This window comes from Plectrocnemia conspersa, unplaced genomic scaffold (assembly GCF_051122295.1).
Source record: "Plectrocnemia conspersa isolate PC_06_02 unplaced genomic scaffold, ASM5112229v1 ptg000002l, whole genome shotgun sequence".
Taxonomy (NCBI): Eukaryota; Metazoa; Arthropoda; class Insecta; order Trichoptera; family Polycentropodidae; genus Plectrocnemia; species Plectrocnemia conspersa.
In genome coordinates, this window is record NW_028277166.1 from 27,492,061 (window position 1) to 27,508,662 (window position 16,602).

The 16,602-nt window shown below is 33.4% G+C and overlaps 1 protein-coding gene across 3 annotated transcripts; it reads left to right on the forward strand.

The window, feature by feature from the left end:
* On the forward strand, nucleotides 1-14,523 carry Tfb1 (transcription factor B1). 3 transcript variants are annotated; one of them, XM_088181776.1, is made up of 10 exons: nucleotides 1-169; nucleotides 6,536-6,732; nucleotides 11,990-12,191; nucleotides 12,263-12,399; nucleotides 12,502-12,703; nucleotides 12,780-13,002; nucleotides 13,072-13,305; nucleotides 13,383-13,614; nucleotides 13,702-13,883; nucleotides 13,946-14,523. In XM_088181776.1, exons 2-10 carry the CDS (start codon nucleotides 6,579-6,581, stop codon nucleotides 14,066-14,068), a joined length of 1,689 nt encoding a protein of 562 aa, XP_088037902.1. In that variant the 5' UTR covers nucleotides 1-169; nucleotides 6,536-6,578; the 3' UTR covers nucleotides 14,069-14,523. The 3 variants fall into 3 exon arrangements, with proteins under 3 accessions (XP_088037902.1, XP_088037901.1, XP_088037900.1); XM_088181775.1 differs by lacking the exon at nucleotides 1-169 and adding an exon at nucleotides 2,907-3,273; XM_088181774.1 differs by lacking the exon at nucleotides 1-169 and adding an exon at nucleotides 2,907-2,988.
* The last annotated feature ends 2,079 nt before the right edge of the window (nucleotides 14,524-16,602 follow it).

The following is a 16,602-nucleotide window of genomic DNA, read 5'->3' on the forward strand; positions in this document are numbered from 1 at the left end:
GAATCGTCTAATGTAGCCATAATTACATTTATTTATTTAAATTTATTTCTTAGTTCAAGAATGAATGAAGATATTCGCGAACGTAAGCAGGGCGAAAAGGTTCGGTGTCGGCCAGCGTGACGCGAGTGAGTCATCTCAATAGGCGGTCGGCGTTCGAACGGAGCGGTGGGTGAGTCAGTCTCTGTCAAACATAACCTCAAATGCTCTAATTGTATTTATTTGTTAAACTTTAACATTAAAATAAACACCGCTGTATTTTGCGCAAAAAATCTAAACCCTTTAGAAAATCTTCACCGGCATTATTATTATTCGGTTTTCACTGTTATTTCGGTATTATTTATTATTATTATCATATGTTCGAAAAGTAAAAGCTAGTAAAAATAGAACGTATTTTTGACTTGGTTGGCAACAATGCTGTTTTTTGTCATGATTCGCATGACGTGGGAGTTTGTCGGGCCTCAGTTACGTTTTTATTTAAAACGAAAGCAAAACGTTTTCCCGATTTGATTAAGGAAAATGCGACATCTTTGATAACTAAGTATCCGTTGTCACTGATTAAGTCTTTATAAAATTCGTTTTGATAGCCATTGAGTTCAATAAGCTTGATAAAAACATGTCAACAAATGTCCAAAGTTGTAATTTTATGAAACGGTTACTCTGTGCGCGTTGGGTGCCGAAAAAGATTATATGACGGTTGAAGCGAGAAACTCATTCCCAAAATGTACCAAATGTAATGGTGTCCATAAAGACTATAAACATGTAAAAAATCGGGTGTTTTAAAGATATAAATTAACCATTAAAATACATATTGCAGAAGGTCTTATATCACAACTTAAAAAAAGAATACACTTTTATTATTAGGATTAAAGTATCTTTCTTAAAAAAATTCTTTGTATTGTTTTTTTGTATTCTATTTTTTAAGAGTACCCTTTTACTGTATTGTGTATTTCCTTCGCAAAGAGGAAGTCTACCAGATTATTGCGCCCTTTTTTAATAGTAGACGAGTAATGTATATATAAGCAATCCAGAAATTTCAAGCAATTACAAATATACGTTTGTCAGATATTTCGATTTGAGTAAAACAACCGTAATATTAAAATAAGTACATTAAAATTAAAGTCGAAATTCAGGACGCAGAACTTTTAACAGTTGACTAAGTAAAAATATTTGCGCTATAAGAAAATAACTAATTGCAATGCAAAGTACGTGCTTCGCAAAAAATGGATTAAGCTACTATCGATCTCCAGTTTTGATTATAATTGAACAAACGGTATATGTGGCGATTTATTTTTAGCTCTGCGACTGAATTTGGCAAATTTTTAGGTCTTAAGATAGCGATTGTGTATTGTAAAAAACGATAACCTAAATACTTTCACCGGAAAATTTGTTATCAATTATTTATTATATCCACTTGATAAGTAATCGGCATATATAATTACATATGCAGCGTGAAAATGTGGGATATTTTATACGCATTAACGGCTATTTCCTGAAACTAAAATGAGATGTTTCACCAATATCTAAATAATTTAAAATGAATAGAATTTTTTTAACAGACTGGAAGCGTTGGAGATAAAGTAGGGTCTTTGCATCACCGTGGCGACCGTTCAGCCGAAGACGCAGCTTTTGGGCTTTTTTATGGCTGTCTTTGACACATTTTGCTTCTGGACTTGCACCTATATCCGTATAAACTTCAGATAACACAATAACTGAAGCCCAGAGACCATGGACAGTGAAGAGTTTATGCTGATTGGATGTTAGCAGTAACGTTTACACCTCTCTGGTTATGTTAATCGTAAAATTGTCGTATATGGGGCAAGGAAAATTCTCATGTGATTCATGAAAGACCATTACATGGCCAAAAACTGTCTGGTGCGAATTGTGGACAGGCGGCGTCATTGTGCTTTACTTTTTTTTAAAACGATGAAGGTCGCACTGTAACAGTCAACGTTGAGCGCTATAGGCGCATGATATCCGATTCTTTTTGGTACGTAATCGAAGATATTGATGTGTAAGACATATGGTTCCAACAAGACGACGCAACTTACTCAGAGAAAAGTTCCCAGGTCGAATTATTTCACGTTTTGACGATGTCAACTGGTCACCAAAATGTTGCGATTTAACGCTGTTGGATTTTTTGTGGGGTTATGCTATGAATCGTGTCAAATCGTGTCAAATCGTGTCAAAAAAATGCCAAACCCGAAACGTTGGAACGCCTAAAAAGTAACATCCGCCAAGTTATAGCCGAGATATCCCCCGAAATGTACGAAAAAGTCATCGAAAGGTTCGGCTCTATTTAATTAATATTATTTTTCATAATTCATAATTAATGAAATACATGTTCATAAAAATCCGAAGATATCTTTTAATTTGTGTTTTTTCTTGAAACTGAAGTTAGATCATCTTTATTACAAAAAGATGCAACTACGGTTTTACTTTATAGCGAAAAATGGAAAAATAATGTGTATGAAAGATGGAAATATAATGTATAAATAGCATATCACATTTCAATCATCGTCATGTCATATGACATTGCAATATCTGCTCCGCCATTAAACTGTTATATTCATTAACAGTTACCATTCTTCAGATGGAAGATCTTTCAGTAGACTAATAAGTTTGCTGAGCGAGAAAAATAGCAAATAATAAGCATATAGTCGTTTAGAAATATCTATTTGAGACAAAGGTGAACTGTGTTGTAAACAATTCCTTTCAATCCTATAAAATTGTATTTCAGTTTGAAAATGGGGAAATTTGTTTAGGCCAAATATGGAAGAATATAAATAAAGAAGAAACATATTCGAATCGAAAAGAATCGAAGTCGCGCCGCCGGACGGCCATTTTGTTTTTGTGTGGCGATAGTGGCGCCGCCGTTGCGCCGCGCGGCTACTCGGGGCGGCTATTTCAGTCCGCGCAAACGGTCGATGGGGGCCAGAGGCGCGCTGGGTCGGCCCAACGCAGCACGGGGAGCCGCGAGCGGCGGCGCAGGTACGCACCGCGCCCCCGTTTCGAGTCCGAACGTCTCCGGGCGCACCCCCGCGGCCGCCGAGGCCCCGCCGAGCGTCAAACTGTGGGTCGCGCGGAGCCCCCGCCGTCCTTATCGGCTCGCCCGCTTCCCGTCGTTCCGTCTCTTTCTCGCGCGTCGCCTTCGCCGCGCGGCGGACAGAGACGGCGCTCCGAGGACGGGGCGGGCGCAGGATTGAGGACATAACCTCAACCTTTTCAGGTTATGCGCGACCCGCGACTCGCGACTTGCATTTATCGACTAATATTGTAAGACATTTTTTCACAAAAATATTCAATATATATATGTGCCATTTTGAAGCCGTCTTGAAGCCATTTTGAACGATGACCTTCCTTACTTCATATTAGACCACCCAATGGTCTGAGCGGTTTTGGCAGGAGCTCAAATCTGTCTTTTGTATGCCGATTCAGAGTGAAGGAGGTTCTGCTACTTTCCTCTTATTCTAATAAAATATTTGTTTATACATTTTCCTTTATTGATATACTATTTTTTCAACTAGATTCGTTGCAGATTTGCCCCTCGATACTTGTGACAACCTTCAATCCGGATCTATAATTTGAAATAAGTCAAAAGTTAGATATGAGAATAGCCTTTCTTTTAGGAGTGTTGGTTGGTGACATAAAATAAATAAATATCATTTTTTCCTTATATAATATATTAGCTATTACTTTTTGACCATGTTGACTCATTGTGGACTGTCTTTGGTTCTTGCTTCTTAAAGCTTGACCAATTGTTTGCAGTATTTAGTAGAATCCGTAGTTTGGTTAGGTAGAAGCAGCTCGCAGTCAATCTAGCATTTTGCATCGGTTTTGGTATCGCCGTACATGTACGGTGGTCGAACTTCACTGTTTTCAAGTATTTTCATATATATTATATTACTTTTATAGCCTCTGAATTGCCATAAAAAAATCCACAAATGCCAAATAACATAAAAAATATTTATTATAAATTAACAAAATTTAATAAATCAAAGCAATAAAACGTTGAGAATCACTGATTCCTCCCCCCTCCCCATAATTTACTGTAAGTGCAATATAAAATAATAGGAATAATTATGGAAAAATACATAAAATCACTCACTACTTTTGCAAGTAGAAATTCGGTCCACTAAATTTTTATCCTTCAATCTCGTATAGTCCCGAAACTGTTAATCCTGGTATTGATTTTATTCACATCTGCATAGACGAGTCGTCATGCACGAAATGCATTTTTGACATTAAAATTACCTTCTACGCCTTTTGTACGTCGAATCGTTACAGCATCGACTCGTTTCACAACTGTTCTTAGTTCCAAAGATTATTTAAATATAATATTACTATCCAAGTATCGATGGATTGCATTATAAAAAATATGTATGAAGCAAAAACTCCGCAATCTATTAAACATGTATTCGATTCTTTCCTCAAAGGTGACGTCGAATCTGACAATTCTTGCAAATTCTTGAGCAAAAGCCGTTATATTGGATTTTGGCAACCAGAGTTAAATAATTTTAATGAGTAATATGTATAAAATAATTGTACATTACTGTTGGTCTGGTCTACAAACAATTCGTTTTATGGAACAAAGTATTTATTTAAATGCACATATCTTTTAATTAAATCGCATCCTTTTTAGTGAGATTACTATATGTTACAACCTACTCATTCAAAATTAAAATTAGCCACAGTGTCAAATCTTCGCTGGCCCGTATAAACCACTGGCAACGATATATGTTAAAGATGTATTCAGGTTCTACAAAATTCATAGACGGTAAACACAAATCCTAGTAAATATCTAGAATTTACGGCACCCGACAGTATTTTTCTGACTTTTTTACGACTTTTTATATTTAAACAATGCAAATACATTAACACTATTTAAATTTTTGAAAATATAGTCTATATACCTATTTTTAATAACATAGTGTTAACAAAAGGAGTACAGATGTACATATATTATATATTTAAAAGTTTCTTAAAAACATCTAGTTGATTTGGTCATGGTATTTTTGAAATATCTATTGTCGACAAGTGCATGATGCTAAAAATTATTTTACAATCCAAAAATATTAATCACTCCTAAACGAGTTTCTTGGTTTATCTGCTTCAAGATAGTAAGAGTCAATACAATAACTTCCACATCGGCAATTTGCTTTCAGAACCCTTGACGAACCTTACCAATTTTACAGCATCTTGCAACACTGGCATTTATCATGATGCTTGAAATGCTAAACCTTCGAGGTCTTTCGATTGAGCGGAAGTGTTCCTACAAAAAGCTACCTTGACTTAAATTTGTATTTAGCTACCATTTATCAATTTTCTTTCTAATCTATCGAAGATAGATAGCCTTTGTTGTCATGCTGTTTAGCTGTTTCTGAAGTTCAAGTCTTGCTAATTATAATTAGTCATTGGAAGGTTGATTGTCAAATCAGCTTTAAATTTATTCCCCAGTCTAAATTCTCATATAAGCAATCAATAAATAAATGTTAGGTATAAGAAGTAAAGCTTCTTCTTCTTCCATGGAGCTACAACCGGTGGTCGGTTTTGGCCTTGTCATAAGTAGTAAAGCTAATAATAGTATATCTTGAGTTTGTGCAAGACTGTTTTTCGGCTGTAATATGATAAAAGTGAATAAATAATCTTTTGAATATGATTATTTAAACACTTGAATTCGATAATGACTATACAAAAATTAGATTAGAAACAGACACAATTACGATCGCAACACATTATTCCTGGGCGTTGAGGTTGTTACACACTTTTACAAATAACAAATTAGACGTGTTCGCAAATATTAAGTATCGCGATATATTTCAGATAAATTTATTATGTAATGATACCATCTTGTAACTAACAATCATACATTATAGAAAGCTGGATAATTACACGGAATTGCTATTAAAATTGGACTTAAAATATTGAGATTACAAGCAGGGGAGGTAAAGTTACTAATAATTGCTCCGAGATTGTGGATAAATCTTGTATAGACTAGCTTTTATGAAAATATTTGAACATGTTATAATAAAAATTCCGAGTGAAACAGCAGTGGACCGAGTTTTGATCTTTGTAGTACTCGGACGAATATTCAAAAACATAGTCACAAATCTTTTGATCAATCAACTTCTCAATTTAGATTCAACGGTCCACTTTATCAATAGTATACTCGAAAGCTGTGTATATTACATCAATACGAATGTTAATTTTGATTAATTTTGTTTTTGGTGAATGTAAAAAGATTGGTGACAGTAGTTCTAAATCTGTTGATCAACAATAAATTGGTTATAATGATTGAAAACAAAAAATATATAATATAAATGTAAGCAGCGTAGAGTAAAACATTTGACTACAATCAATATGTTTATTCTATCCTTATATACTTTATTTTTCATTCGAAAGTTATTATAATTATTTATTTTTCATTTAAGAGTAAATATAACGGATGAAGTATGACGTTTTTCACCTGCGATGTAATAAATCTAAATGAAAAAAGATAATGATCAAATGTAATGAAGGCAATTTTTCATGTTTTTAGGTCCGTTTCATGATCGGCCCCCCTGACCGCGGCCGTCTTCAGAATGACGACGTCTTCAGAGGACGTCCTCTTGAGCGTTAACCATGTGCGGTACAAGAAGGGCGATGGCACCTTGTACGTGATGAACGAGAGGCTGGCCTGGATGGTGGAGCATCGGGACACGGTCAGCGTCTCTCACAAATATGCCGATATCAAAAGTGAGTTGTTAATTAACTCTTTAACACTTACGTACTTAAATTTTGGCATACATCGAATATGAGCACAACTATTTTTTCTCATATCAAGCACATTTACTTTATACTTCGTCTTTTTTTTTATATGGTACTCACTAATGTCAAAAAGCAACAAATTAAATTTTCAGAATTTAAATCAACTTTGGGTAAGAAAAAAAATGAAATCTTGTTCAGAATTTTATCAACATAATTATGTTATTCAGGATCAAAAAAATATCAAATGGTTAGAATAAAAATAGCATACGGTCAGAATAAAAGTATAGGACGATCATGTGAATTAAAAAAATATATTTATAAATATAAATAGTCAATAAATTATTTATTTTAGAAATATCTTATAAAATATGTATCTCGCTCACATCCAAACTGTTGGATAGGTTAGGTGCGAGCGAGCATTGGTCAGAATAGTGAACACCCCTGAATGAATAACTCGATGAATCTATTTAAATGTATGTATGACGCAAAGTTATTCAGAGCGACGAAGAAAGCTTTATATTTGATATTTTTTATATTAAAGATATTTCTAAAATAAATAGTTTATTATCCATTTGTATTTATAAATCTTATAATATTTTTTAATTCACATGATCTTCCTATATTTTTTATTCTGACCGTATGCTATTTTTACTCTAACCATTTGATATTTATCTGACCCTGAATTATGTAATATCTGGCTGTTAATACAATTTTGACCATTTAATTGGTTGTTCCGTACACGACCGTATTAATATTCTGACCCGAAAAATACGAACCTTATTTAAATAGTACATATATAAAGTATAGAAGAAAATGTACACAAGTTATTTTTGTTTTGCAAACACAAACATTTTTTGCTTTGCAGTATATTTTTATACTCGATTCTATTTTAAAAATAATTTATAATGCGATATTCATATTTTAGAGTGTAAATAAAAAATCATATCTTATAAGTTGAGGTCAACAGTAATGAAATCTTTATTGAATTTAGTCAATTGTATTTTTTTAGATATCTATATAAATAAATAATTCCATGTTCTATGATTTACTGAATTAATGAAAATATTATAATATGGAAAAATATGCTAATAATATTGACTTTACTGTGAGAATACAAATGATAAAAAAAATCTTATTTTTCAACACCTTTTCTTAGAATTTGTTTAACTTTGAATTTTTTCCAATTTTTTAGTCAGTAATCGAATGATTTGATAATGAATAACTAGTTATTAACCCTTTGTACTCGTAATCGTTTTCGTACTAGGTATGTCGCCAGCTTGGGAAAAATCAAATCCGAACAAATACTTGTATTTCTCTAAATTACATTTTAATTTTTTTGGTTCTCTTAAGTACCACTGGTTGACAATTCATAACAATAAATTAACACAAGAGGGCGACGACCCATTTAAAAATATTTTTGGGACAAAAAATGTTTTAACAAATAAATAAATATACACAAATAACAAAGACATGCCGCTCAGTTTTAGATATATCTACCTGCGAAAGAAAGCTTACATCGCTTGCAGAAATTGTACCGTTTTATAATAATTAAAAAATCCACAATGTATATCTATGTTTATATAAATTGATGTTAGGTATATTTTTAAAAACTAAAATACGCCCCATTGAAGGTCAAATGAAAGTTATTGTCATGTTATTTTATATATTTCTTAATTAAAAAGGGACAAAACTTTTAATGAGTAGCTTTATGGTACATATTTGTTTGTGATTTTATATATTCAAGCTAATAATGCTTAAATAGCATATTTGTATATAAAAATAAACAAAGTGATGCATGAAAAGGGGCACTACGTTTAATAATATGTGGGATGTTGATTTATTATAAATTAAAGGAAAATGGAAAAATATTACTTTTTAAGTTTTCTTAGATCCCCAAGTTATATTATTATACCAACTCATCAGTGTAAAACAATTGAAAATAATCAATAGGTTGTATACGGTACCGTTTCTTTGTCGCTATTATTTAAATTGCCTGTATTCCACATTCGATTCAAGGCAACAGGCCTAATTTCGACGTTACTTTCTTTACTATCATCATTGGAAGATGAAAAATCAAACATGAAACCTTCCCCATCATTATCATTACAAAACATATCATTACAATCACTATATTCAGCGATAGCATTGTTTTTATAACAATAAAATTAAAAAAAAAATTTCACAATAAAATTTAAAATAATGAAAAAATAAGTAATTAAAACAAAATTATCAATCACTATAGTCTTACTTGGACACAACTTATGGACACCCGAGACACTGTCTAAAACACAATAGGCAATAAAAACGTCTCCGATGCCTGTACCGAAGGACGATTGCCAATTATTGCCTTCGGGAGAAAGCTACGGCACATCTGCCTTTAAATTTAGTCATCAAAAAACCCCGACTTATCGCGATAAATGAGCTCTCCCTGGCTTGATTCAAGTAAAAATGATATTTTTTTGATAAGATATGCTTCTTGAAACTCTTGTCCACAACACTGCAAAAACGCCATTCAAAACATCCACAGGAAGTACCCAAAAATCGACGTTATATTTCATTAATTGACATGGTGCGTCCCACGCACCTTACGAGCGGAAAGGGTTAAGGATAATTTTATTTTGTTTGTATCATCAATGATTTAAAACTAAAATTTTTGGATGCTTTGTAACTTAGAGTTATGAAGCTGTATTACTCATTTTTTGAATGACTCTTTTTCACTATAGTCCAGTCAAATAAGGGTTTAACCTCGGAATGAAAGATAACAAGCTGAAATTTTGCACAGACCTTTGTTTTGGCGTTCTTAAGATAGGGTGAAAAGTCTCATAAGATATCGTGTCTGCTAATCAAGATATTAAAGGTCAAAGGTCATAAAAATCGTTTTTTTGCAAATATCTCGCCTTTTTTGCGTCGCATGTCATTAAATGTTTAACAAAACTTATAGAAAATAAAATTTTCTACAAGTTTGTTATAATTTATTTCTTCGTATGGTTAATGGTTTTCGAGATATAGCACGGGGAGTGGGAAGCGCACATCCGTTTATAGGATAACGCTATGTAAGCTACGGAGCCAGAGTTACCTGTACATTCTTCCACAGTTTCGTAGAAAACATCGCAAATTGTTATCTGCTGAATGAATCTGCTAAAGCATTATAACTTTCAATCTCCATATCTTCAAAAATCATCATCGATAATGCAAAAAGTAAAACGTATGGCCTCTGATACTTCTTGCAAAAGCGGGACCATCCAACATTTTGTCGACAGAATTCGATGCATAAATTGTACTGAGAGCTTCCTTGATTCCGCTTCCATTCATTATATACCCTATGCATCCAATAAAAGACATAAGCATATGAAAGCCTCCTAGTTTCACAATTACTCTGGACAAGTCTGAGCTAGCATCTGAAGCTGATACGATTTCACGTACTTTTATGTACAACGGATGATCAAAAGTTATTAAGCATGTTCTTTGTTCATGTTTCTTGGCAGTGTTTATAGCACACTGTAATGTAGTGTAAATTGTGTACATATTACTCACAGGATGATGAATAAAAGTAAGAAACAGAATTTGAGAAGTTACAAAGTTCTCATTGTTTTTTGTAAGTTGTTCAATAAATCCATTCCACCCTGGCAACGGTGAGATATTTTTCCACTTTCCGTACTTCCACAACAAATCAAATACATTAAATATTTGTTCGGTTAGTTCTTCTACATCATTAAAATTTTGAACTTGAATCTCTTGCTCAATCCGGGTACGACATGATTTTCATACACTAGAAGGGGTATATGTGATAGTGCTGCTAACTCCTTTGCACTTGGTTTTGTTGTAAATTTCTTTATGCGGTCATCAGATATAACTTCAGATTTTGGAGTTATTATTTTTATCATTCCCATTATATGAACAGTATTATAGCCATCAAGAGTATAAATATTTTTCTGCATTATCTGCTGCATACTGTACTAAGGCACTTGACTATGATGGTTGATTACGAGGCTGTGGGTGATAAACAGCTGAAATTTAACATTTTACAGTATCACTATATGAAGCGAAAAAACCTAAACTTGACAAAACATCCAAAAGTCTTTTTGGATGTTTGGCCTATCTGTATTTTTTCTATGAAGAAATACAGATAGGCCTATTAATAACTGCGAAGAAAAGGACCTTTTTCGTATGGAAGTCATTATAGCATGACTTATAGCTGTGTATTTCGTTTTAAAATGCCCCGTCTTTCCTTTTCTGTTCTTTATCATAACTTCTTGCAGAAAATGTAATAAAGTTTTCGGAATTTCTTCATTAATATTTTACTCGGGGGCAGATAAGACTTGGTCTCAACAACAGAAGATCGAATATCTTCTCTAATAATCGCCGCAGCAGCTTCCACTACGCGCAAGTGTTCTTCTTCCGAAGTGCCTTTTTTATTTTCATACCAAGCTATGGATAAAACTTAAGCTTGAGCATCGCGAAAAGAAAAAATAGGGAAGGATCCAATCTTCGTTATAACTATCAGTTAAATATTTTTCTCTTAATTTGGATATGATCTTCTTATCATCTGGTACATACTCCGTAAGGACATCTCTCAACTCTTTCAATTTTTTCGCACAAATTTCTTGTCGAGCAATATTTCATTTTTAATTCCTAATAATACAATGAAGAAAGTAATAAAATTATGGTTCAAACGTCTTGCCGAGACCACTTTTTTCATGATTGTTTACTTTTTCAAAGCTTATACCAAGTTAAGCAGGTAGAAATACTCGCTGGATTCTATAAACGGATGTACGCCTCCCACTCTTCGCGCTATTTCTCAAAAACGGTTAATGATACAAAACAAATATTATAACTAAACTTGTAGATAATTTTATGCTTTACAAGTTTTGTGAAGCATCTAATGACGTGCAACGCATAAAACGCGAGATATTTGCAAAAAAAAACAAATTTTGTGACCTTTGACCTTTGATATCTTGATTAGCAGACACGATATTTTATGAGACTTTTCACCCTGTCCTTAGAACATCAAAACGAAGGTCTGTGCAAAATTTCAGCTTGGTATCTTTCATTCCGAGGTTTAGCCTTTATTTCGCCTTATTTGACTGGACTACTATAGATATTCACTTAATACGTATAAATCGACTAGAACGCCACTGTCCAGGCAGTGGCTGTAAAATGGAGTTAAATGCAGCTTTGGGTCTTTTTAATGAATTGCTGATTATTTATATTTATTTGTAAATAAAATTGTATTTTATTTCTTTAGCGCAAAAGATATCGCCAGCCGGCAAAGCCAAAGTCCAGTTGCAGGTGGTGCTGCACGACGGGACTAGCTCCACGTTCCATTTTGTTAATGCGGCAGGCGTGGAAGCACAATCGGAAGACAGGGACCGAGTCAAGAACCAATTACAGAATTTATTACCTCAATTTAAGCGCCAAGTCAATAGAGAGCTGGAAGAAAAGTTCAAGTAAATAAACTCAAATAGTAATCATAACATATATGTCATTCATGAAATAATTAATTTATATGTTGTTTCAGTTTATTATATAATAATCCTACTTTGAAATACCTATATGAAGATTTAGTCATAACGAAAGTGCTAAACAGCGAGGAATATTGGAACACACCGACCATAAAGCAATACACCGAGAGTCAGGCTGAGAAACAAGAAATCGGTATGTTTTAATTATAAGTTTATTAATAAATAAATTAATAATTTTATTATAATAATATAATTAATACTAATTTTTTAATAACTTATAATTTTTACATTCCAGGTGTTTCTGGTGCTTTTCTGGCTGATATCAAACCGCAGACGGATGGATGCAACGGTCTCAAATATAATCTCACGCAAGACATCATCGACGCTGTTTTTAAAACATATCCGGCAGTTCACAAAAAGCATCGAGATTATGTTCCGAACAAAATGTCTGAGGCAGATTTTTGGACCAAGTTTTTCCAATCTCATTACTTTCATAGGTATTTTTTTTAATAATGTGAAGATTCTTATCTATATGTAATGTAAGTGTGTACAGTAATTAATACTTGTCTTTAGGGATCGCATCACAACTGTGAGTAAAGATCTCTTCACAGAATGTGGGAGAATGGACGATATCAAATTAGGCGAAGCGATGGCCAAGGGTCCGGACGATCCTCTTCTGGAAATGGCTAAATGGGCCGAACCGGATCCTCTGGGCGATGAACCTCCGCCATATCCTGCCGATTCGACGTCTGTTCCACGCAGCATGATCAAGAGATTCAATCAACATTCTATAATGGTGATTTTTATAGATTCAAACGCTTTTGTGTGCTATCATTTAAATTAATATCTCACATCACTAATTTAGGTATTGAACGCTGCTGATAACATTATCAAACCAACACCGGAACCGGCGGGAGAAAACAATAAAAACGATAAAAAGTCAGAGATGAACGGAAACGTGATTGTGTCACCAGAGAAAAAAGAAGAAGATAAAATTGCACCACCGACTAAAAGGCAGAGGATTATGAATAAAATATCATATGAAGATCTGAAAGAAGACGAAGATGTTGAAGGAATGCAACAATTAGAATTGTCCAAGGTGTGTTATCTTTGGATTTAAGAATGTGTATTTATGAATAGAAATGCTACAATTTTTATACCTATATTTATTTATAGATTGAAAGATATTTGCACGGACCCACGAATAGTGATTATGCCGATTCGTACTCGAATACTGGAAATCAAAGATCAACAGCTAGAACGGTTCGATCGCTCATATTATCTTGGACCGGCGGCCACGGAAACGTGAGACCACTTCAACCGTCTGCTCCTGCTGCTGTTGGAGTTTTAGGAGAGCTGAGTCCTGGCGGAGCGCTAATGAGGCATCATCACACTCATTCTTTAGCTCGTAAGTTCTTTATATATATATATAATACTTTTCAAGATGGTAGACAATCCGAGGCTTAATCATCATTATGTTATTATTGTTCCTCAGAATTGGTTCCTGCTGATGTTGAAGCCGAAGTTAGAAGATTATATTTGGGAGGAGGTGAATTGCTAAAAGTGTTTTGGCAGTGTTTCCAGTCGACCCGTAATAGTATACCAGATCCTGAGAAGGTGTCTAAGGCTCACGAAGCTCTGCAGCGGTATAAGCTCGCTCGGCTGAAGCCATTTGAGGTAATATTACAAATTTAATCAAAAGCTATATAATTTACATAATGAGTTGTATGTTATTTTAGGATCGTATGGTGAGGGAATTATCGCCTTTGGCGCACTCCTTGACGAAACACTTCACGCAGCTTCTCCAAGCGGCGACTGACAAGTTCAACATGTGGCAGTCGCGACAAGCCAAAATAAGGTAGTGCTAAGCGAGAGCGAAACATTTAAGTCTGATATGATGGATGATTGGTCGGCGATCGTGAAGCTGTCAATTGTTACCTTGTGCGAGCGTTTGCAAAAACCAAAAAAGGCTGAGTCGTTCAGTTAAACTGAATAATGCAAAATCACTGATATGTTAATATGAATATTATTATGAAATATCACTATTTTTATTTAAATTTATTGAATGTGATACTGTCAACTTTTTCTACAACTAACGTATACCAAATCGCCAAAAAGATTTTAAACAATGTGTTTATGTTCCTTGTGTTATAACTTCTCTTTTTTGCGTTAATGTCTCACTCGTACTTTTCCATGTGTATTTGAATAGTCGTTGTTTAGTAGTATTGTACAGTTTTTATGTGTAAATGTGTCGATTTGGCGAAAATTATTAATGTAATCTCCAAAAGTGGTTCAATAAAATAGCAATAATCTGTTATTGTTTTTTTTCCTTATGGACGCTCACGCATTATTTAGAAGCCAAAGATGGATTTGGGTTGATTTTCTTTTTGTTGATTTGTGCCTTTATAATTTTTTGTGTGGTGTTGTACTAGATTGTCGATTGTATACTGAAAGAGATTACGAGTGAGAAATATCCGATGTAAGTGCCTTGTCGAGAGAGCGGCATACAATCGATGGTTTTGTATATCAGAAACGTAAAGAAGGCTGTCGGTCGTTATGGCTGTATAGGTGAGATGAAAGAATTTTTTGCATTTCCGCATATATACACTAACATATTGTTTTTAAATTTAGTTTGTAATAGAAGTTATTTTAATTGTAAGTAGAATCTCCATATTTTCATAATAAATTATAAAAAAAATATATTATCTTTTAATTAAAAATTAAGTAATTTTATAAGTAAGTCCAAATTCCTTTTTTTTGTAAGTGACACATTGATTATAAAAAGACGTTTAAGTAAGATGTGACTATGTGGAAGGTTCTACTAGAAACGGAAATAGTTGATCTGAAAAAAGTCAAAAAGGGTGTACAAGTCTTACCTATTATATTCAACATCTATGGCGAATACCTCGTGATAACTGATATGGTTGGCTTGAGTCAAGAAATATGCACAATACTACTACCATTTTATAAATGATTATTAGAAATAGGCAGATCTTAGTTGGAACTTATAGTTGATAGATACACAATCTTCCGGATCTAGAGGCTGCCAATGAGTTTGTATATATTGGGTCATTCATTGGTGAATTTAAATTGAAAGTTAGATCTATTAGCACCTAATGCGCCTCACCTTTGCGTGAAAAAACACGTATAGCTGGCATATGTGCGCGTGATCGAAAAAAGTGCCGAATAATCGCAATTTTCAAACTCATATTACTCAAACTACGCTATTGATAATAAATTATAAAAATTGGTGTGGTCACCAAATACAATATCAATGAGAACTTTTCAGTCGTAGATATTCAATTTATGCAAAATTTTTGTAGGCTTTTGCAAAATGCGATAAGGCGTAAAATGAAACGGAATACGAACACATCTGTGACTATCCTAAAATTTGTCAGCATCGATTCCAAATGATTTAGGATGATATTCGAAAAGATTTTTTTAACAAAATTTCGAACCACCAATTATTTAATTTTATATGGAGAGAATTATAATAACTACATCTGTTAGAAGAATATACTATCTAAAATATAATTAATCCCTTTGGTACCCTAAAATATTCGATGATGTTAAAGATCGAGTTAATTGTATTAATCGGATTCCGGCGCTTTAAGTGCTAGAATGATTAAAAATGCATACGTGGAGATAAATTATTTAAAAAAGCAGAGACAAAGAGTCGGTGATTTTGAGATATATTGTTCAAAAAATGCTTCAAATATCTTGAAGTCATTGGAAGAGTTCCAGATCAAAGATAAACTGTTGAAAGTATAGTAGTGTACGATACAGATATTAATTAAATAAACGGTAGGTTAGGACACAAAATAAGTAACTGTTTTCTTGTGTGTCTGATATATAAGACATTTCAAATTGTCTCGTAGGACACAAGCAAACTTGCCCTACCCTTTACAAAACCAGTATAATCTTTGCTAAGGTTGGATCATGAATAATTATCAACTTGTATTTTCGCATAACTACACTAGTAAACAAAGTTCAAAGGAATTCTGGCCCACGACATTTAAATCAGTTCTTATGTAAAATCGTGCGCTGAATGTGAAAATTAAAGGACAGTTTTCGAGATATTGCTAAATTTTCGTATTTTTCGTTCAGAAAAAAAGCAAATTTTTTTTGTAGTTAGCTAATTGCAAAGTATTTTATATCAAATTAAAAGTAATTAAAATTCCTATCAATCATCTGCACAACACTTTTTTCAATCAGAATATTGGTTTAGATACTATTTATGAATTTATCGACAATGTTGGATTATTTTTAGCAAAATTTAAGAATTTTTTTAATTGTACTGTGAAATACACAAAAATTTAGTCTCGGTTTCTTTATTGGAAATTGAAACCCAATATACATATAACTAAAAAAATAAGCGTCTTTTTATCAAAATCGG

Coding starts and splice junctions, on each gene's coding strand:
- Tfb1 (XM_088181776.1), top strand. CDS start 6,579: ATGACGACGTCTTCAGAGGACGTCCTCTTGAGCGTTAACCATGTGCGG. Junction 6,733..11,989: donor CAAATATGCCGATATCAAAA/GTGAGTTGTTAA, acceptor TTATTTCTTTAG/CGCAAAAGATATCGCCAGCC. Junction 12,192..12,262: donor GAGCTGGAAGAAAAGTTCAA/GTAAATAAACTC, acceptor ATGTTGTTTCAG/TTTATTATATAATAATCCTA.